This window comes from Bos taurus, chromosome 3 (assembly GCF_002263795.3).
Source record: "Bos taurus isolate L1 Dominette 01449 registration number 42190680 breed Hereford chromosome 3, ARS-UCD2.0, whole genome shotgun sequence".
Classification (NCBI taxonomy): domain Eukaryota; kingdom Metazoa; phylum Chordata; class Mammalia; order Artiodactyla; family Bovidae; genus Bos; species Bos taurus.
This window is the reverse complement of record NC_037330.1, coordinates 118,297,847-118,320,783: the sequence shown is the minus strand read 5'-3', so window position 1 is coordinate 118,320,783 and position 22,937 is coordinate 118,297,847. Positions and strand designations below refer to the sequence as shown.

Here is a 22,937-nt window from a genome sequence, read left to right as displayed (position 1 = left end):
TCAGTCGCCCAGTCGTGTTCGACTCTGCAACTCCACAGACTACAGCAGGCCAGGCCTCCCTGTCCCTCACCATCTCCCAGACTTTGCCCAAGTTCGTGTCTATCGAGTCAGGGATGCCATCCAGCCATCTCACCCTCTGCCGCCCCCTTCTCCTTCGCGCCATGATGCCGGGGAGGCCAGAGGCCTGGTTTCTCAACGTTCCTTTCATTAAACTGCGCAACAGGCGTTTTCTGCGAGTTCTGTCGTCCTGTGAATTTTAATCACCGGGATCTAGGGTGGTTGTTTCCAGTCTCTTTGTAATGATAATTGAAAGATCTCACTTTCCTTTTCTGGGTTCTGCCTGAAACGTAAATATTGTGAGACCAGATTCAGCAGATTTCTGCCTGTGCCTTGTTTACGCATTAAATGAACGCTGAGCAGTTGAGGGGAGCCCGGCTGTGTGTGGGCAGTGTGCGGGGATCGGTAATACCAAGAGCTCCAGGTTCTTCATCCCAAGATCTGTTGTTCCGGGCACCATCTTGGCTTCCTGACACCAGACAGCCCTTTGAGGTGTCCATTCCCGAAGGCTGACGATGCTGGTGGAATCCCAGAGTGGCTGGCAGTGGCCTGGTGATGCCCATGAGGGCCTGTACCCCCGGACATTGGGTACAGTGCCATCGGGCCCCAAGGCAGGATCGTCTGAATCCAGGCAGATCAAGACATTTCCTCTGGTAGAAGAACCTCCCTGGGTGAGCAGCCCTCCTTCCTGGAAGGAAACTATGACAAGGGACATGGCTCATTTCCACTTCGTTTAGTCTTTTGTCCCCGTGGTGTCATTTTGTGTTCCTTTTAGAAGAGAAGAGAACACCCCTTTTTAAATCATTTGCAAAGTTCTCGAGCTGGTCTTACAGACACGCACAGTAACGCCAGCTGGAAGCGCTGAAGGTCAGACCCAGCTGTGCTGACTGCCGGCGACAGTCACTGCAGAGCCGGGGAGCCAGGGTGGAGAGCTACGCTTGAAATCCGGTCACCCAGAGCGGCCTCTGCCGCCCTCGTCCTGCCCTGCTCCTGTCACCCAGAGCGGCCTCTGCCGCCCTCGTCCTGCCCTGCTCCTGTCACCCAGAGCGGCCTCTGCAGCCCTCGACCTGCCCCAGCTCCTGTCAGCCGCTTGTTGGGAAGGCGGTTGTTTTTGTTTCTGCCATAGAGAGAGGTCGGCCGTGATGCTCAGCGTGTATGGAGCACACGGGTGGGCGCTGAGCTGGGCGTCTCCTCCTGCCCGTCGCCGCACAGCCTGCCGCATGATGTGGCCTGGGAGCCCCGGGCCCTGGCGGGGGCAGGTGTGCTGCTGCCCGGGGGCCGTCTACACTCGCTCCTCTGCTGCCCGGGGGCCGTCTGCACTTGCTCCTCTGTGTGAGCCCTGTCCCGGCACCCTCTGTCCAGCGGCCGCCTCCCTCTCCCTCCCTCCCTCCCGCGCTGAGTTTGGGCTTCCTCACACCCACCCCTCTGCATTCTTTCTCCCATGGTCCCGGCTGGAAAGGAGCCCCCTCCCCTCCGGGGAAGGCGGGAGGTGGCAGGGCTTGTGGACTCGGGCCCTGGGTGCCCTGCTGTGTGTGCAGGCACCACTGTGACCACAGGGGCGTGTCTGTGTGTGTGTGTGTGTGTGTGTGTGTGTGTGCCACAGCTGTGATCTGCCTGCCCAGGCTCCATCCAGTCGGGGCTCAGCCATCCCTTCCTGTTCCACAGTGGGCTGGCGAGCAGGTGTCCGCAGGGCCCCCAGGAGTGGCCACGGGGGCATCCGCCCTGCGGCGTCTCATGCACGTGGTGGCTGGTGTGGGGGGAAGCGTGCTTGTCCACGGAGAGTCCCAGGGCCTCGCAGGAGACAGATGGCAGCCCCCCCACCCCCTTGGGACAGGGACAGGGCGAGACCCGCCCCAGCCGAAGGAGAGGGGTCGGGAGTGAGTCACGGCCGGGACACAAGCGCCCCCGGGAAGGTGCTGTGAGCAGAGGCCTGCCCTGGGCAGGTGCCAGGAGGGCAGGGGAGGCCCTTGGGGCTTCCCGAGGCCCCACGTGGCTGGTGGGAAGCTGAGGCCGTGCAGGGGTGGCCAAGCCCTGGAGTGGGGAGGTGGGGGGGCGGGGCAGGACAGACGGCTGGGAGCAAGCGAGTCGGAGGGGCCGTCCAGCGGGAGCAGGCAGCTCTGGCTGTGAGCGGAGGACTTGGCTGGTTGATGTTCCAGAAAAACCTGTCAGGTGTCTGGGCTTGATCGTGTCTCTCCCACACCCCCGTCAGCGCTGGCCCGCTTGTCTGTTCTTGCCTTTTCCAACACGCTAAGTGAAAATGGGATTAGATGGCTAGTGAGGTTGAACATTGTTTCCTATTTCTTTTTAACCACTCTTTTTGGTGACTGGTTTGATCTCTTTGCTGTCCAACGAACTCTGAGGAGTCGTCCCCAAACCACAGTTCAAAAGCATCAAACCAGTCCGTCGTGAAGGAAATCAGTCCTGAATGCTCATTGGAAGGACTGATGCTGAAGCTGAAGCTCTAGTACTTTGGCCACCTGATGCAAAGAACTGACTCGTTGGAAAAGACTCTGATGCTGGGAAAGATTGAGGGCAGCAGAAGGGGCCGACAGAGGATAAGATGGCTGGATGGTATCATTGACTCAATCTACAAGTTTGAACAAGCTCTGGAAGATAGTGAAGGACAGAGAAGCCTGGCGTGCTGCAGTCCATGGGGTCACAAAGAGTCGGACATGACTGAGCAATAAACTCTTTTTGGTGAATCTCCTGGCCTTTTTTTGCTCACCTTTTTAGTGGGCTGCTTGTCATATTCTTATTAACGTGAAACAGCCATCTGCATGTAAAAGTTGGTCTGTACACGTGAGTATGGCAGAGAGCTTTCCTCATTCAGCTTTTGCGTTTCAATTTTGCTGACAGTATATGTTGTGAAGGTAGCTTCTTACATTGTCAGTTGTGTCGTTTTTGGCAACGTGATCACACACACATCCTGAGTGTGTGTCCGTGGACAGTCGTGAGTGTCTGTGTAAAGGCTGCCTCCAGCACACGGCGCACACCCTGGGCGGCTCCCCCGGCTTGTCCACGGCCTCATCCAAGAAGCAGCCGTCTCTGACTTTTGTCTCCGTGTCTTGGGATTTCCTGTTCCAGAACTTCGTGTGAACAGAGTCTGCAGGTGGACTCTTTTCTGTCCTGTTTCCACAGCTGACGCCAGACCTGCTCATTTTGCTTGTTTTATGGCCCATCCTTGTTTTTGCCAGTATGTCCAGTTGATTCTTTCGCATTGCCGGGTGGGATTCTCACATAAGAACGCGCACTCCTGTCCCTGAGCTCACGTCTGGAGGACGTCGGGGGTGTGTCAGGCAGGGCTGCTGTGAGCACAGCGGCCACGGGCGGTCCTGCACAGGGTTTTGCCCAGATGTGTTCCCACGTCTCTTGCGTTAGTCCTGGGTGTGGGATTGCTGGGTCTCGGATGGGTGTGTGTTTAACTTTGAAAGAAGGTGCCAGGCAGTTTTGCAAAGTGACCACACTCTTTCACACTCTTTTGTGTCACTCTCAAAAAGGCATTCCAGTCACTCAGTCGTGTCTGGCCCCACAACCCTATGGACTACAGCACACCAGGCTTCCCTGTCCCTCACTATCTCCTGGAGTTTGCGCAAACTCATGTCCACTGAGTCGGTGATACTATCTAACCATCACATCCTCTTTTCATCCCCTTCTTCTCCTGCCTTCAATCTTTCCCAGCATCAGAGTCTTTTCCAACGAGTCAGTTCTTCACATAAGGCAGCCAAAGTACTGGAGCTTCAGCTTCAGCATCAGTCCTTCCAATGAATATTCAAGATTGATCTCCTTTAGGATGGACTGGTTTGATTTCCTTGCAGCCCAAGAGACTCTCAAGAGTCTTCTCCAGCACCACAGTTCAAACGCATCAATTCTTTGGTGCTCAGCCTTCCTTATGGTCCAACTCTCACATCCATACATGACTCCCGACTTCCTAGACTGCATAAAGTGTCATGCGTATTTTCTTCCAGGAGGTCAGTCGTTTCTATTTTCATTTACAGCCTTCAGCATGAAATGAGTAGGAGACATCCTCGAGCAGCCCTGCTTCCTCCTTGGCGATGCGGGCCCTGCAGCGGGGAGTGAGGCCTGGGGTCCACACGGGCAGAGAGGGGACCCTGGCCCCCCGCCGCTCTTCTCGTGCATGTCTGTCTCAGTGTTCCTTTTGGCCGAGGTTCTGACCGTCTGTGTCTGCTGCTTCCCGCCCACAGCAACAGCAGGAGCTGCTGGCCATGAAACACCAGCAGGAGCTGCTCGAGCACCAGCGGAAGCTGGAGCGGCACCGGCAGGAGCAGGAGCTGGAGAAGCAGCACCGGGAGCAGAAGCTGCAGCAGCTGAAGAACAAGGAGAAGGGCAAAGAGAGTGAGTGCACGCCAGGCGGGGGGCGGGGGTGGGCGGGGGGTGGGCGGGCACCCTCCCCTCACCCGTGATCACCTGGGACCCAGGCCCCGGAGCCAAGCTGCATCAGGAGCCACCTCGCCCGTGTGTTTCTGGGCACCCCAGCTTCAAGGCTGGGCCCCGGCTTTGTCTTCACGCAGGAACTGCAGAGGGCATCTGGCCCCACTTTTGGTTTGGCTTAAGCATTTACAGGAAAGTTTGCAGACTCTTGGCGGACTTAGAAATGACTAAGACCCGTAAAGCATCACAGTGAGCTTCGCCTATGAGTTCAGCCTCAACTTTTTCAAAGTTGCTTTGTCTGAGAGCATTTGTGAGCAGCAGACGGTAGGATGGCCTGTCACCGAGAGGAGGCGCGATGATTCCTGGGTTGCACATTTTTGCCCTTTGACCCCAGTGTTCGCTTTCCATCCTAGCTGTGCTTAAGTGAAGACCAGCGGAGTCCGTTATCTTGCAAGAGGCACCCAACTTGATCTTAGACAGGAGACTCTTCCGTGTGCTGTCTCTGGAAATTAGGTAGACTTTCCCAGGCTCTGGTCCTTTCCGCCAAGACCTCAGAGCTCAGGTGCACACGTGGGTGCCCTGTTAATCCTGAAGGTATGTCAGGCTGTGCACTTCTACCCGTGTCAGGACTCGACGTCCTGACCAGATGGTGGTTTACTCTTCTCATGCTCATGAGTAAAACAAGAAGTCTTTGCACACTTTACCAGTACATACTAACCTCCAAAAACCTCGAAACTCCTTTATCCTCAGCTGCTGAAAGTTGTTGGGTTCCCCCGTGGCTCAGCGGGTACAGAGTCCAGCTGCAATGCAAGAGCCACAGGAGACGCAGTTTGATTCCTGGGTGGGGAAAATCCCCTGGAGGAGGGCATGGCAACCCACTCCAGTATGGACAAAGGAGCCCGACGGGCTGTAGTCCAAAGGGCTGCAGAGTCAGACGTGACTCAGCAGCTGTGCACACGGGCACACTCTGAAAGTGGTTAGCCATCCATGCAAGTCGTTTTAACAAGCTTTTAAAGTTTATATACAGTTTTATATACACACGAGATACAGCTAAGATGTCTTAAAGATCCTTGTAAAGTCTGTTATTTGAAATTGTCTAAAAAGTCTTTTTACTGGTGTGTGTTGTACATAAAGAATAGTGCACAGACTTCCGTGTGCAGGGATTACCCACGAGCACACACCACTGTGCAGCCACCCCCAGCACAGCACCTGCGGCCAGTTCAGGAGAAGCCGCCACGCCCCTCGGCCCTGCAACCCCAACACACAACACCGCTTTTCAAACTGGTGTCAGTGGACTCGCTAGCGTGGAGGCTTCTGTATTTCCTCCTTTCACCCCACACTGTGCGCGTGGTGTCTGCTATGTCCTTGTGTAGCAGGAGGGCTTCACTTCCTGCTGAGGTCCCCGCAGCTGTGCCATCCACTCGAGAGTCGGTGACTGTTTGGGCTGTTCCTGGGCTCTTACAAACGCTGCTGCTCCACACACCCTTGGCCACGTCTTGTGGAGCAGGTCAGCTTCCATAGGTGAGGCCAGTCTCCAGAGTGTCTGGACCACTTGTCACCCCCATCAGTGACATCATAGAAGTCCTATAGCCCTGCATCCCTGCCGTGACTTTAAATCTCAGCTCTGAGAAGCAGCCCCTTGGCTTCAGCTGCTTCCTCTGATCATAGCGGGACTCAGTGTCTTCTCCTGGGCTCCTGCCCATGGGAATGTCCTGTCCGGCTGAGTCCTTGTTCCAGTCTCTTGCCTGTTCTCTGGTCAGTCGTGGGTGTCGCGAGGGTCTTCCTTCACCTTCGCTGTCCCTCTCCTGGTGGTGCCTTTGAAACCACAGAAGTCTCGGCTCTAATGCAGCCTAACTTACACTGGTCTTTTCTAAATTAAAACGTAATCTAATCTGTATTATTATGCCTATATTATTTTGTACATTTTTGTAATTTCTTTCAAAAAGCATATTATTTTTCCTAAACGGATACAACTAATGTAGTCTCTTCACATTCACTTTACGTCTCTGTTTATTTGCACATTCTTAGTCATTGTTTTTATACACAAAACTAACAGCTTTTCCAGTCAGTTATTACAGCATTCACTCTTGAAATAATAAATGTATTTTAAGCATATTTGCACTTTCACTGTCCAATAGAATTTTAGTGTAGAAGCAGGTCAGAGTTTGTTTCCCACATGAAGTCTAGCTTGTGTGCCAGTATTTGAAAGGAATCGGTAAATCCAAGTGGGACAGCTCATTACAGCACAGCGATTAGGCGAGATGACGACGAGCCCACAGTCAAGACTTCGTAAATGAGGGTGGAAGGCCGGCAGGAGAAGTGGACTTGCAGGCTTGGCTGGCCACCTGCACCTTGTTCTGTGAATACAGATCGTGGCCCTGCCGTGGGCAGCTGTGTCAGATGGCGCCCATCACACTTGGTCCCCGCTTCCCTGCCCTCTGCCTCCCATGCCCCCCGTCTGCCACCTGCCAGGCTGGTCCACACCACCAAGCTCAACCGCACCAGGAGGCTGGTCTGCATCACAGGCCGCTCACCCCCACTCGTGCTGAGGGTATGGCTGGGCGCTGATCACACCTGAGCCTGCAGCACTGGTCACCAGCACACAGGCTGTCATGATGGACTTACCTGGGGCGGAGGGTGGGCGCCAGCTTTCATTTCTAATACTCCCGGGATGACTCTAAGGTGCAGTGGAGACTGCGAGCCGGGGTTGGGGTGGTTGCCCTCGCTCTGAGTTAGGGGCCTCAGCATCCTGGAGGCCCTGTGGCTTCCCACTGTGTCCACCGCGTGGGGGCTGCCTTCCATAGACCCCGCCCCACGGACAACAGCATGTGGTCCCACAGGCGCCCTGTGAGGGGCTTTGCTGTGGGACAGTAGGTACGTGGCACCCAGAGCCCGCAGAGTTGCCTACCTGGTCCCCGAGTCGACCCGCTATGGCCCCGCCCCCTCTCCTGCCCCGCCCTCTTCTACCACCCCGCCCCATAACCTGCCCTGCCCTCTACTCCCGCCCCGCCCCGCCCCGCCCTCTACTCCCGCCCCGCCCCGCCCTCTACTTCCGCCCCGCCCTACCCTCTACTTCCGCCCCGCCCCATAACCTGTCCCGCCCCCTCCCGCTTCGCCCCCTCTCCTGCCCCGCCCTGTACTCTCACCCCGCCCTCTACTTCCGCCCCGCCCTGTACTCCCACCCCACCCTCTACTCCCGCCCCGCCCGACCCCGCCCTATACTCCCGCCCCGCCCTCTGTTCCCACCCTACCCTCTACTCCCGCCCCGCCCCTCTCCCGCCTCGCCCTCTTTCCTGCCCCACCCCCTCAGCTCCCACCCCCACCCTCTACTCCCGCCCAGCCCGCTCCCCGCCCCCTCTCCCGCCCCGCCCCTGCCCCGCCCCTCTCATGCCCCGCCCTCTACTCCCACACCACCCTCTGCTCCCTACCCCGCCCCTCTCCCGTCCCGCCTTCTGCTTCTGCTCCTGACAGCCCCTCGTGATCCTACAGGGGCTCTTCTTTGCAGCGAGGGTAGGTTATTCTTTGAGGAATGAGGGCTAGGTGGAGAGGGTCAGCAAGTCCCTGTGCGCCCGGCTCACCAGCAAACCCAGGGACTCACCAGGTCGCTCAAAGGCAGCTTGGTCTACAGTACTTCCTCCCCGTCTGCCAGAAACTTCCAATAAAAATAACATCTCAGGCCTCACAAAATATGAAAAGATTTGACTTCTGAAAACAGTTTCAATCTGTTCAAAGTCAAAAACAATTTCTTCTGCCCGCCAGGCAGCCCTTCGACAGGCTGTAGGAATGTTCTCTTCTCCCCTCCAGGCTCGTCACAGCAGCAGCCCCAGCGGTTCAGCTCGTGGGTTTGGGTGGTCGGGTTTATTATTAATAAGGGACTGTGTACAGTGGGTACTTGGCACGCCTGCATCAGCCCTGCAGCCCTCAGAGTGTGGTCTTGAGAGAAGGCAGGCTTGGCAGGCCGCATGCTGGACGCTGCTCGGGCCTCACCTATGAAGGAGATTCTTGTTTGTGTGGCTCACGGAGGCCCTGGCGTTAGCATCTCCAGTTTGTAAGCATTTGAAAATGTAGTGCAGAGCTTCCGTTGTGTCGTTTCTTGGGGTTCTTTAAAAAATGAATTTCTTTTTGAATATTTCATTGAAAGGTTTGTTACATTTAACATTTATGGTGCTTTTAATTTTAAATAATTCTGCAGTTTTCCTGATTGATGCCAGTTAATGCTATTGATTTGGTAAAACAGTGAATTCTTAGAGTTGATGGCAGTTTTCATCTTACTCAGCATGAACACATGCTGTTTCATCTGTTTTATTTAATATAACCATGTTTAAGACTCTAAGGTACACTGTCTTTAAATTCATTTAAAAACAAAAAGTCCAACAGAAGACCTGTCTTTGTTCTCTGGACAGTTTGGAACTAACACTAGGGCATATTTCTCTCTGGTAGTTACAACCACAGCCTGGGAGGCGGGGGAAGGCACCCTCACTTGGAGAAGTTGTTAGCTTTGCCTAAAAATGGTTCAAAAGGGTGGAGATAGGGACTTCCCTAGTGGCTAGGTCCAGTGGCTAAGACTCCCCACTCCCAATGCAGGGGGCCTGGGTTCAATCCCGGGTCAGGAAACTAGATCCCACATGCCACAACTAAGAGTTTGTGTGCCACAGCTAAGACCAAATAAATTTACGTTTCGTAAAAGGGAAAAAAAAAGATGGAGCTGGAAGATGGGACACCAGCCCGCGAGTCGTTCCTTGTCCCGTTTGTAGGGTGATCAGTCCCTCTGCGGGCGCTAACCTGAGAGACATGTCTGGTGGCACCTGCTTCGGGGACCACTGAGCCCCCGGACTCTGCCCCCAGCAGGTGGGCCCCACCCAGAGCCCCTTCCCTGCCTGGGTTTCCTTGAACACTTGTCCTCTGACTACCCCGACACCCCCCCGCCCGGGGCAGAGGGCTGTCTGTGTCTTGCTTACCTCTGTACCCCCCGGCTAGTTCACTGCTGGCACATAGTATATTCCCTGTAAGGCTGTCAGATGAATGAGTGATCATCAGCAGAAATTAATTTTTTTAAGTAAAAAAATTCAAAGCGTGTACTCATTTACTGAACGTGTCTTGCCACTGCTGGAGCCTTCACTTAAGGTGGGGAAAGAAGTCTTTTGAGAGGCGAGGGCGTGTATAACCAGAGGGCGAGGAGCAGAGCCGGCATCGTCCGCTCCAAGTTCTCTCCTCTCAGGGTTTCCCAGGTCTTTTTCATGGGGAGGAAGTCAGGGCTTGGGGGACTTGCATTCGTTTCCCTCTGATTCCATGAGAGCCTGGCAAGGTGCCCACGCCCACCCTGGAGCTGGACGAGGGCCTCGTGTGTCCGCGGCGGCCCAGGGCCCGTCAGATGCACCTCCTCCTGCAGGACCTGCAGGCGGCTCAGGGAACAGGAACACCATCCGTGTCCCAGCCTGGTGGGTGCCTCGGAGGTCCCTCAGTGCCCCCAGGGACGGGTGGTCATCTCCCTGGATGGCGCAGGCGCCCCTGCCCACGTCTGGGCCCTGCTGCCGGCCCGACACTGTGTTTATCACGGGTGTGCCCTCTCTGCTGGCACCAGACATCTGTTCTTGTTGCTTCTCAGAGCTCAGGAGCCCGTGGTGCGAGCCTGGGTTGTGACTAAGCAGGGAGGCCAGCACTTCCCCAGTGTGGCCCGTGCCGTGCACTCTGCAGGGCCAAGTGCATCCGTGTTAACAGGGCTTCCTGGGCCAGTCGGGCCAGCTGACACCCAGTGAGTGGGGTCCCGTGCCCCGAGGACCCAAGTAACCTTGGTTTACTCCTTCGGGCCTTTTGGACGGACCTTAGGGTCAGCTCCTCGGACAGGCCCTCCGGTCGTCCTGCTGCTCGTCCTCCCACTGGACGTCGCCCCAGCCCAGCACTGCAGCCAGACACCAAGCCCCGCCCTTGGTCCCCGTTTCTCCCGCCCCGCCCCTGGTGGGGGTGTCCTGCAGGACTTTGTGTCCTGCTGTGGTCTACCATTTGCATTTTGTCGAGTGTCCCCCTGGGGCTGAGAGGCCATCAGGAATGCCAGGGGGCTGCTTGTTGGGCACCTGATATGCAGATTTCGGCATTTCTCTGAGTGGGATTTTTCAGACGAGACAGACACAATCAGGCTGAAAGTGTTCAGAATGGTCCGAGTCCAGCCCTGGCTGCATTTGGAGGGAGCCCAGGGAACCTTGCTCGAAAGCGGAGGTGTGATTTTACACCTCCGGTCACTTCCCACCGCCTGGTCACATCACCATTCCCTTGGCCTTTCATGCGGGTCTCGCTGGGTCTGTAATGTGGTCTGGGCCGCTCTGCCAGGCAGCTGGCTCACCCGCTCACACTTCACACAGGTAGCCTGGGCGAGCCTCGCTGCTCCGGTGATGGTGGGTCGTCTCCTGGGACACCGAGAAGGCCTGAGGCAAAAGCCCCGAAGCCCAGTGGACCACTCCTGGTGCACTCAGCGTCAGGCACTTTCCTTGTGCCTCCCTGGCAGGTCTCGTTCAGGTCCTGCCACAGCTTGGACGATTATGTTCGCAAGGGGTTCCTTCTGCCTGACCCTCGTCCACGGCACCCTGAAATCCGTCATGAAATGGCCTCAGTGGAGTGCTGCCTTTAATGTGAACCTATTTATGAAAACTCAACACAAGAAAAACAAGAATAAAATGAAACTGATTATTTTCCCGAACAGTGTAAAGATCAATTTCAAAACTTCCAGGAAATCGAAAGAAAAAAAAATCACAATGAGAAAACTAGAATAGATTCCATAAAAACAAGCTCTTGAACATTTGAGTTAGGAAAAAACAAGTCTTTTCTTTCCAGTGTTGGGAAAGCGCAGCTCTTCGGTCTCATGCTTTTCCTTTAGTCTTGTGTACACTCCGGTCCCGCAGAGGACTTCACCCCTGACACTGCTGGTCACCAGGCACGTGGAGGATTTCCCCACAAGAGGCAATTCCTGCAGCACTGGGTGGGGGCGGTCCTGCAACTTAGCTCAGTTCTGACACTATCTCCCCAGAGGAAGCATCACATCTCACAGCTTCAGGGCTGAGTCGAACAAGAAGATGAGGGACTTCCCTGCTGGTCCTGTGGATAGGAATCTGCCTGCCAGTACAGGGGACACGTGTCTGGAAAGATAGCACATCTGTGGAACAGCTGAACCCGTGGGCCACGACCACTGAGCCTGCGCTCTGCTGCAAGTGAAGCCACTGCGGTGAGAAGCCCACACAGCACACCTGGAGAGCAGCCGCCGCTCGCCGCAGCTAGACAAAGCCCACGGGCAGCACCCAAACCCAGCACCGCCGATAAATGAATAAGGAAGTCTAGGTTTTAAGAAGATGAACAGCCTGAGGAACAGATACAGAGGGTGGTGTGGAAGAGTTCCAAGTGCAGAAGCCTCTGATGTGTGGAGTTGGGGGACCCCCTCCCGGTGTGGATGTGCTCACCAACCTGGACCCCCTCTGAACCCCTGCAGTGGGGGTTTGTGGAGGCTTCCTCACGTGAGCGTGATCAGTTACCAGCCCCACCTCCAGCCCCTCCCCTCTCTGGGATTCAGGTGGAGCTGAGAATTTTGGGCTTCTCATGAGGCTTGTCTTGCTGGTGACCCTCCCCCACAGGAACACCCCCCCCAGAGTCACCCCATTAGAACACAGGGTGCTTCTCATGCTCTCATCACTCAGGAAATTTCAGGGTCTTGGGAGCTCTGTGCCAGGGACTGAGGGCAGAGACAAGTATTTTCTGTTACCTCATAGCATCAGAATATAAGCCACATTTTAAAGAGAAACGAGAGACCAAGGCCAACCTCATGTGAAAAGCAGAGTGTGGAGCTGGGAGCCAGGGGTCTGATGAGACTGAATCAGGATGATTTCACCTGGACTGCCCATCCTCAGTGCCTCCCGGACCACATGGTGATGTTAATACCTACTTACAGCATTAATCACTCCAAAATCACTGCAGATGGTGCCTGCAGCCATGAAATTAAAAGACGCTTGCTCCTTAAGAGGAAAGCTGTGAGCAACCTAGACAGCATATTAAAAAGCAGAGACATTACTTTGCCAACAAAGGTCCATCTAGTTAAAGCTATGTTTTTTCCAGTAATCATGTATGCGTGTGAGAGTCGGACCATAAAGAAGGCTGACTGCTGAAGAATTGCTGCTTTTGAACTGTGGTGTTGGGGAAGACTCTTGAGAGTCCCTTGCATTGCAAGGAGATTCAACCAGTCAATCCTAAAGGAAACAAATCCTGAATATTCATTGGAAGGACTGATGCTGAAGCTGAAGCTGCAATACTTTGGCCACCTGAAGTGAAGAACTGACTCCTTGGAAAGATCCTGATGCTGGGAAAGATTGAAGGAGGGAGGAGAAGGGGACGACAGAGGATGAGATGGTTGGATGGCATCACTGACTCAATGGACATGAGTTTGAGTAAACTCTAGGAGTTGGTGATGGACAGGGAGGGCTGGCGTGCTGCAGTCCATGGGGTCACACAGAGTCAGACACAACTGAGCAACTGAACTGAACTGAACAGCATTAATGATGAAGTTTAAACATGCCTTAACATGTGATGGCTGACGATAAGTATATTACTGAAAAAAAAAAGTCACACTAAAGGATACAAATGTAAAGTGTACACACAGACCCGCAGCACCACCACTGCACACACCACAGGAAGGCTCTGAGAGAACATTGAGCCGAGTGCATCACTGAAGAGCATCAGAGAGAGAAACAGCAGTGCATCCTGGGGGTTATCAAGGGCCTGGCAGCGAGACTCAGTCTTCTCGTTTGCAGCAAGTGGCACTCCAGAGTACTGTTATAAAGGGTCAGGTGGTACTCTCAAATACTATTCTAGAGATGCTGGGTCAGGTAGTACTCATAAGTGCTAATAGACAAGATTGAGTGGTACTTCAGAATACTGACAGACAAGGATCAGGTGGTACTCTTCGGTACTGTTATAGAGACATGGGGTCAAGTGGTACATGCGAGTACTAATCGAAAGGCCAAGTGGTATTCCTGAGTACTGATAGACAAGGATCAGTTGGTACAGCCTAGTATTGATGGGTACTCAAGGTCAGGTGGTACTCCTGAGTACTGATAGAAACTCAGAGTCAGGTGGCACCCCCAAGTATTGGTAGATAGGGTCGAATGGTACTCCCTGAGTACTGTAGAGATGCCGGGTCAGGTGGTACTCCCAAGTACTGATCGAGACAAGGATCACATGGTACTCAGAGTACTGATGGACACTCAAGGTCAGGTGGTACTCCAGAGTACCGTTATAGATAGAAACAAAGATTAGGTGGTGCCCTGGAGTACGATGGAGAACACAGTCAGGTGGTACTCCAAGTACTGATCGAGACAAGGGTCAGTGGTACTCCGAGTACTGATCCCTCCTGAGTAGCCAGTGGGTGGTACTCCAGTACTGACGAGACAGGTACATGGTACTCCGAGTATATGGATACTCAAGGTCAGTGGTATCCAGATACTGTATAGATAGAAACAAAGATTAGGTGGTACCCTGGAGTACAATGGAGACACACGGTCAGGTGGTACTCCCAAGTACTGATCGAGACAAGGGTCACGTGGTACTCCGAGTACTCATGGATACTCAAGGTCAGGTGGTACTCCAGAGTACCGTTATAGATAGAAACAAAGATTAGGTGGTACCCTGGAGTACGATGGAGACACACGGTCAGGTGGTACTCCCAAGTACTGACCGAGACAAGGGTCACATGGTACTCCGAGTACTCATGGATACTCAAGGTCAGGTGGTACTCCAGAGTACTGTTATAGATAGAAACAAAGATTAGGTGGTACCCTGGAGTACAATGGAGACACACGGTCAGGTGGTACTCCCAAGTACTGATCGAGACAAGGGTCACGTGGTACTCCGAGTACTCATGGATACTCAAGGTCAGGTGGTACTCCAGAGTACCGTTATAGATAGAAACAAAGATTAGGTGGTACCCTGGAGTATGATGGAGACACACGGTCAGGTGGTACTCCCAAGTACTGACCGAGACAAGGGTCACATGGTACTCAGAGTACTCATGGATACTCAAGGTCAGGTGGTACTCCAGAGTACCGTTATAGATAGAAACAAAGATTAGGTGGTACCCTGGAGTATGATGGAGACACACGGTCAGGTGGTACTCCCAAGTACTGATCGAGACAAGGGTCACGTGGTACTCCGAGTACTCATGGACACTCAAGGTCAGGTGGTACTCCCAACTCCTGATAGAGGCACAAGGTGAGGTAGTACTCCTGAGTGCTAATAAAGACTACGAGTCAGGTGGTACTCTTGAGTACTATTACAGATAGAAACACGGGTTAGCTGGTACTCTCGAGTACTGATAGGGAAACGTTGGCTCCTGGTCTGTGGCATGTGGTGGTCATTGTATAGAGACATTTTGGAAAACAACGTAGATTCTTCAAGAGTTCTAATGTTGTTTTGTTGTTCATAGCTGCTCTGTTCATCTCTTCTGTGGAAATAATCCTACATGTGGGGGATGACAAGCGTTAGTTGCTCAGGCATGTCCGACTCTTTGTGGCCCATGAACTGTAGCCTGACAGGCTCTGTCCGTGGGATTCTCCATAGAGAATACTGGAGTGGGCTGCCGTTTCCTTCTCCGGGGGTCTTCCTGACCCAGGGGTGGAACCTGCGTCTGCCCCAGCACTGCAGGCAGCCTTTACCGTCTGAGCCGCTGGGGGAAGGCGGTGGGCAGGTGATATTTACTCATAAATGTTGGCCAACGTCGTTTCTAACAAAAACAAAAGGAAATGTCTGAAACCGTCTCCCAATCGGGAACGGGTTTTCTGAACTGGGCTTTGCTCACCTCGTGAAGCATTTTCCCACCATTGCAAATGCTGTTTGCATTCTGTGGACCACAGGGACGACACCGTGTTTCTGATGGATGGATCCCACGTGCCCTGGTGTCTCACTGCAGCTCTGAGGAGGTCAGATCAGATGCCAGTGGCCCCTGAGACAGGGTGGTGGCTTTGGCCTTTATTAGTGTCTTTTCCCCAGTTTGCCGGTTATCTTTAACGGGGCTGTGAACAACCGCCACCACTACCAGAAAAGCACACAACACAAGATTTCAGCCTTGTCCCGCTTGGTGAGACACGCTTACCTCAGGAGGTAGCTGTAGGCTGGAAAGAGCAGGACTGTCCCTCTGGCAGGCCTGGCCAGGCCCCCGGCTGCCCTGCCCGCTGCCCTTGCCTTGCCCACTCCCCGCGAGGTGGGCCACATCGCTGTCACTCTCGTCCCTATCTCAGACATGGCTCTTCAGTTGGCACAAAACCTCTTCTGAGGCTCGGCCTCTCTTTGCTGCAGCGAAAGAAAGGCCACACAGCTGCACTGCTAGCTCAGGCCCTCCTCTTATGAAAGACCATTCGAACTTCCTTCTGTAGAGGATTTGTGTTAGGTAGCCCTGGGTCTTCGTGCTGATTCCGTCTGCACTTTAAATGAAAATGCAGTTGTATAAAATGTTCCTGGGAAGAAGCTCTCTCCCTTCAACCCCTTGATCCCCCTCTTTCCCACGAGATGCTCTCTGGTATCAGCAGCATCCTGAGTGGGAACCACCCCTGCCCATCACTGTCCTGCCTTTTCCTGCATGTGATGCAGGGGGCCCTGGGCTAGAGCCTCCAGTCACCCGGCCCCGCTCTCTCCCGCACCAGGCGCCGTGGCCAGCACGGAAGTGAAGATGAAGCTGCAGGAGTTTGTCCTCAATAAAAAGAAGGCCCTGGCTCACCGGAACCTGAACCACTGCATGTCCAGCGACCCTCGCTACTGGTACGGGTAAGTGGAGGGCCCCGGGCACACGGGGTCCGTGGGAGACCGGAGGGGCGCTCGGTTCTCCACCTGGGATGGCGTGGGATTAGATGCTCCCTGAGCCAGCAGCAGACGCGCTCAGACCCGAGTGGTCCAGTGGTCAGGACACATGGCTCTTGTCCAGATGCAGAGAGGGCCGCTCTTTAAACAAACATTAAAGGGAAACTTGTGGGGCGGGTGTCTGACCATATTCTTGGCTTCTCATGCGATTTTTGGCCACAAAAGGCACCTGTTAAACCGGAACTCTGGTCTACATCGTCCATATGCACCTACTGAATCCTGCCCAATGTGTTACTGATTACTGGTCAAGTCAAAAGCACCTGTGGTCTTTTTACTGTTTTTATACTAAGAATCCCTCCCAGAGCCTGTGTAACTGACAGAGACCACAAAGTGCCTGTTCATGCTCAGAGGCTGACGAGCCTGGCACAGAGGACTTGAATTTGGTGGTGGGATTGCTCTGTGTTGGGTCTTTCCTCTGGGCCTGCGTGTGGCTCTGAGGGGCTGGCCACCAACCCAGGCCGAGCTGGAAGTGCAGTGACAAGTTCTGTGGCTTCAGACCATAGTCCGGGGTGCCCCACGGTTTTTTCCTTTGATATCATTTGCTTCTCCTGTCAAGGGTGATTCTGTCCTGGAAGAAGCCTCATCGGGCAGTTTTCATAAATAAAAATGGGATTATCATTCATTCACGGGAGGAAAGCTTAGCTCTTCCTGGATGCCTGAGATGGACAACAGTCTTGCTAACATGCCACCAGATCGCATTGAAATGAACGTGTTTGTTTCAGTAGATTCGGCCTAAAGGGCGTTTTGGTTCTGAAGCCATCTCCACTCTGAGTGTCAGCAGCCCCCGCACCGCACGGCCACTCCGGCTACACCCACACCCTCCGGCTGTGGGCTCAGCAGCGCCACCACCCACCCACAGCCACGATGGCAGCGGCCACCCTGAAGAGCCGCGCATGGCGGCCACGTGCCCTGAGCACTGGGCACTGGGGCCCGTGGACAGTCCTGGGGCCGTGCTCCTGGGGGCCCCATGATGCGGCACTGATCTGTCGTCTCCCCACTAGTGACCGCCCCCTGGGTTTGTGCTGGGAAGGCTCTGTCGTCCTCCTTTGTAGGGGGATTACCAGGAAAATGCCTTGCACTGTAGTAGGTTGGGCAGGGCAGGAAGAGAAGCTGAGTGGGCTTGGGGGGGTCCAGGACCCCCAGAAGTAGCCTGTCGGGTAAAGGTGGGCAGTGCTTCTGGATCCTCCCTCGGGGGAGGTGATGTGATCTGCAGGCCAGGAAGCTTTTCAGCAGAGGCCCTGCTCTGAGAGCAGCAGGGGCCTTCAGGAGCAGCGTAAGAACGCCGTGGGCCCAGAGGAGGTTGTGGTGGGAGGAGGGGCGTGGCTGACCATGCCGGAGTCCATGGATGGTGGCCAGAGGGATGCGAAGGGAAGACTGGGGTGTCAGGAGCCCCGTGAGTGGAGAGGTGGGGCGTCCAGTCTCCAGGAATAGATGCATGTAAAGAGGAGGACAGAGTCCACGGGCTGTGCTGGGGGCTGCTGGGGAGGGGGGTCAGCAAGGAGCACCTGGGAACTGGAAGGGAGAGGCGGGGACACGCAGGCTGGGCCTGGGGGCACGGTGAGCAGGGTGACCCAGACTCGGAGGAGGCTTGCTTGCCCTGGTCCAGTGCTTGGTGGGGAGATCCCTCTTTCCCAGGGGACGGGGCCATGCCCGCTGCAGTGGGAGAAGGACTCGCCTCAGTGGAGTCAGAGGGAATGGGCCTGTTTGCCCTGGACTTGGTAGGCTTCTTGATGAGTCACACAAAGCAAACCAAATCGTGGATCATGTTCATTTGCTGCATGATGGCAAGATGGGAAACCCGTCTTTATAGAGAAAGACCTCACCTGGGCTCCAGCTTCACTCCACCCCTGATGGTCAGCTCAGGTGTCATGGACCTGAACATAAAAGCTGCATTGTTAAAACTTCCAGAATAAAATGTAGGAGAAAGTTTTCATGACGTTGGTGAAGAGGTAAGCAAGGAGATCTTTGAACACCAAAATCATCAACTATAAACCAAAAATGTAAACTTAATCAAAACTTAATACTTTCATCCTTTGAAAGGCACCCTTAAGAAAATAAAAAGGCAAGGCACAGACAGAAACAAAATATTCACAATGAATGTGAGCAACTGAGCCCTTGATCCAAAATATATAAAGAAGCCCTACAACTCAAAGAGCTTCCCTGGTGGCTCAGATGGTAAAGAATCTGCCTGCAAAGCAGGAGACCCAGGTTTGATCCCTGGGTTGGGAAGATGCCCTGAAGGGAATGGCAACCCATTCTAGTATTCTTGCCTGGAAAATTCCATGGACAGAGGAGCATGGCAGGCTACAGTCCTTGGGAGCACAAAGAATCAGACACAACTGAGCGAGGAACACTTCACTTCACAACTCAATAACAAAAAGACAAGCACCTACTGAAAAAATATAGGCAAAAGACATGAGCCAATACCTCACAATGAGTTGGAGCAAGCTCCAGGAGTTGGTGATGGACAGGGAAGCCTGGCGTGCTTCAATCCATGGGGTCACAAAGAGTTGGACACGACTGAGTGACTGAACTGATTACCTCACAAAATAAGAAGCAAATGGTCAGTAATTTCACGAAGATCATTAGTCACCCCAGAAATGCAGTGCACAGCAAGATGTCCCCTCACACACAGGGATGGCTGAAATTGAACAAACCGATTGCCGGCTTTCCGGATGGCTCAACTGTAAAGAATCCACCTGCCAGGAGATGCAAGAGACAAAGGTTCGATCCCTGGGTCAGGAAGATTCCCGTGGAGGAGGAAATGGCAACCCACTCCAGTATTCTTGCCCATACGCCCACTCCGTGACCCATGACCCATTCTCCTAGGTGTTTCCCTAAGAACAGGTGAGGTCTTCCATCCGGGCAGTGACTTGTGTTCTGATGGTCACAGCAGTTCTGCTCATTGTCTCCAAAGCATGGAAGTAGCTGAGTGTCTGCCAGCAGGTGATGGCAACACGGGCACCTGCTTTCTCATCTGCTCAGCAAGGCCCAGGGCAGCCTGCCCACACCTAGAAACATTAGGCTTCGGAGAAGATGCAGAGTCTGTGCCTTGAGATGCCGTTTGCATGTGGTCCTAGAGTCGTCACAACCAGTCTGTAGGAACAGGAAGCCAGGTGGCCGTGACCGGGGCGGGGGCAGAGGGCCTTCCCGTGGAGGTGACTGTTTTCTGTCCTTAGTGGCGTGGTTCTATGGTGTACCTGGGTCAGAACCCCCAGCATTAGGCTTACCAGAGGAGATGTGCTGCCCATCGCAGTAGCCGCCAGCCACATGGGCTCCGGGGCATCGAAATGGACTGTTCAGATGGAGACAAGCTGTGAACATCAGACGTGCCGGATGTGAAAAAAACGAGAACTATGTCCTTGACACTTTTTAGTTGCAATGATAGGATTGGGGTGTATTGGGTTAAGAACACTGAACGTAATTTCACTGCTTTCTTTTTGTTCCTGCTCACGTGGCCAAGAGAGAATTTTAAATCGCACACACAGCCTGTATTACTCCTGTTGGACGGTGCTGGTGTGAGCAGTTACAAATGGCATTCACCTGCATCAATCTGAGGTCATGGGAAAGGCCAGTTGTTGGTAGAATTTAGTTAAATGGCTAAATCTACTAAATCACTTGGTAAATGGCAGAGTTTGTGTTCGGCTTCATTCCGTATCATGGTCAGAGCAGTGTTTAGAAAGAAAAGGCAGGCGTGTTTGTCTTCCATCTTCTTCACTGAGGACTGATGGTCTTTAAGACTCGGTGCCCCTTCCGTCAGCCAGGATCACAGCAGAGCTACCCCAGGCTCTTCCTCCCGCTGGAAGGTCAGGTCGAACACCTGGACGGTGATTCTGGTTGGAGCTGAGTTAGAAGAGCAGCTCCTCACGTTCCGCCTCCGGGTATAAGGGATGTGTATGTGTGGTCTGTGTGTGTCTGTGTGGTGTGTGTGTCTGTGTGTGCGTGTAGTATGTGTATGAGGTGTATCTGTGTGTATAGTGTGTGTGGTGTGTATGTCTGTGTGTGTGGTATCTGTGTCTGTATGTGTCTCTTGTGTGTCTGTGTGTCTGTGTGTGTAGTTTGTGTGTGTGTGTGGTATGTGTGTGAGGTGTATCTGTGTATAGTGTGTGTGTGGAGTGTATGTCTGTGTGTGTGTGTGTGTCTTTGTCTGTGTGGTGTGTCTGTGTGTGCGTGTGGTATGTGTGTGAGGTGTATCTGTGTGTATAGTGTGTGTGTGTGGTGTGTATGTCTGTGTGTGTAGTGTGTGTGTGTGTGTCTGTGTGTGTGTGAGTGTGTGCCTGTGCACTGATTGCATGTGAGCGTGGGGTGAGCGTGCACGTGCCCCTGCAGACGAGGACAGGCCTTGCCCTCACTCACACCCCCGGCCGTCGCCCGCTGTGGTGCGTGTGAGCCCTGGGCTCTGTGACGAGGGCCGGGTCCCACAGGAGGGCCGGTGGCCACTGCTCCCTGGGAGACCTCGGCCTCTAGCGATGAGCTGGTTTTTCTCCGTTTTGCATGGTGTTTGGAGGCCTGGGGAAGCCTGGCTGCTATGAAGTCTGGCTCCATCCTCGCGGGCACCAGTGGGGTCCGGCTCCGCTGGGTCAGCCTGGCCGCTGCCCCGGGCCCAAGTGCCCTCTCAGACGGCGTGGAACAGTGGCTCGGGGGCCAGACCCTGCCTGTGCTCCTCCAGGTCAGGGCCAGACGGGAGGGAGGGTTTGAATACTGATGGCGTCTCGAGATCAAGACAGGAGAAAATCTGCTAGATGTTACACTGAATGTACTTCTGGCTTAACTGCAAAGTCCATCATCAGAGTCTAATGACAGCAGTGATTATCATTAATCGTGATTATCCATGTTTTAAGATTACGTAACACACACACCGGCCTTTCCATGTTTCTCACGAAGGAGAAAGTGAACTCTCTCCCAGCTTAGACCCCGGCAGTGACGGCGCGGTTTGGGGCCACCGAGGCCGCACTCCCTGCAGGCTCTGGCCTGGAGAAGTCGGGTAGAGAGATGCCCTCAGACCTTCCGTGGGGTCGTGCCAGGCCGGACCCCCGAGTGAGGCCTGGCAGTCTGATGCGGTGAGGGCACAGCCGGCATGAGCGTGGCCAGTCCAGCCTGCAGCCCTGGCCCCCAACATGCGTCCTGGGGGCGGTGGGGCTGCAAGCGGGCAGCAGGCCTGTCCCAGGGATCTGAGCACCCGCTGTGGCCTGCCTGCAGGCATCCTCGGATCCAGCTCCGTGACCACCGTGTTCTTTGCACCCGTTTGCGCTCTCAAATATTTAAACATCCACCTGTAAGCGTTTAAGTGCTCACGTTCTCAATTCAAACAACACCAGGTGCGTGGGGACGTGGAGTGCTGTGTATGCAAATAAATAGTCTAACAAATTCCAAATAAGTAAGTTGGCTAATTTGTTTCAAGTCATTAAGAGATTACACCGTGTACAGACTCTTGGAATTCATTACACCTTCAGTGTTGCCAGCGAGACGCAGCACGTTTGCAGACGGTCGTCGCCAGCGCGACCAGCACCCCCTCCTGAGGCCTGAGCCCACCTTGCGCCGCCTGTGGCAGCGCCCTGCCCGTCATTCCGTTTGGGGCTGTGTCCGCCAACTCACAAAGGAAGCAAATTTCCCGGGATCAGCTCCCGGGGCCCAGGGTGCCGCCGACCCCCGCCTCCCCCGGGGAGGGGAGATGGCCGGGGAGACCGTCCCCGAGAGGGGGACAGTCCCCACGTGGCCCCTGCCCTCCAGGACCCAGAGGCCGCCAGCACTGTCCCTACGGGCCCCGGCCAGGTCTCTGCCGCCTCCAACCACAGCTGTGTTCCTTGCACCTGGAGCCCCCCATCTCCCTCTGCGTCCTGAGGACGGGCCCCTCGGTGGCCGGGGGTAACACCCCCCTCAGCCTGAGGCCTGCCAGGCCAGGAGACCCCAAGAGCGAGGGGGCTGGGCAGAGCCCAGGGATTGGACCAAGCGTGCAGCCCCACAGGCCGCCTGTCCTCAGCCCCACAGGCCCAGGGGAGACTGCAGGCGGCCGGGTTCACAGGCTCACAGGCGGCCTTGTATCATCGTTTCAGTCCTGCCCTGGGAGGAAGCCAGGCTGCCCAGCAGGCCGGCTGTCGAGCCGGGCCCACGCGTCAAAGGGAGAACCACCCGCATGGGCGCCCAGGGGTGCTCTCCCTGCACGACCGTGGCTCCGGGTCCCCGAGGGTCACTCAGCCTCTGTCCCCCCCTTTCTCTCCAGGAAGACGCAGCACAGCTCGCTGGACCAGAGCTCCCCGCCCCAGAGCGGGGCGTCAGCCTCCTACAACCACCCAGTCCTGGGCATGTATGACGCCAAAGACGACTTCCCCCTCAGAAAGACAGGTGGGTGCGGAGCCGCTGCGGGGGTGGGGGTTGGTGGCCCACCAGGGGGTCCTCAGGGTGACATCGGCCTCTCTGTCACAAGCCAGAAGAAGGATGTTTAGACACAAGCGAGGTGCACAGGACCCCTGGACTCTGTCCAGCAGTGACTCTGTAAGCGGGCAGTGGCTTTTAAGAAGAATCGAAGCATCCCTGGGTCTTGCACTGGGCGCTCAGAAGGGCAGGGGCCAGCGAAGCGAGCCTCTCCCCGAAGCTGTGCCCCGGGAAGC

At 54.8% G+C, this 22,937-nt stretch overlaps 1 protein-coding gene across 8 annotated transcripts in view; it reads left to right on the top strand.

The window, feature by feature from the left end:
- The window catches only part of HDAC4 (histone deacetylase 4), a 291,684-nt gene that overhangs the window by 192,346 nt on the left and 76,401 nt on the right, over nt 1-22,937 (top strand). For all 8 annotated transcript variants that reach the window (XM_059885255.1, XM_059885254.1, XM_059885252.1 and 5 more), the window contains 3 exons: nt 4,260-4,410; nt 16,116-16,236; nt 22,550-22,671. In XM_059885255.1, the coding sequence (XP_059741238.1) occupies nt 4,260-4,410; nt 16,116-16,236; nt 22,550-22,671 (394 nt within the window). The remainder of the gene's footprint in view (nt 1-4,259; nt 4,411-16,115; nt 16,237-22,549; nt 22,672-22,937) is intronic.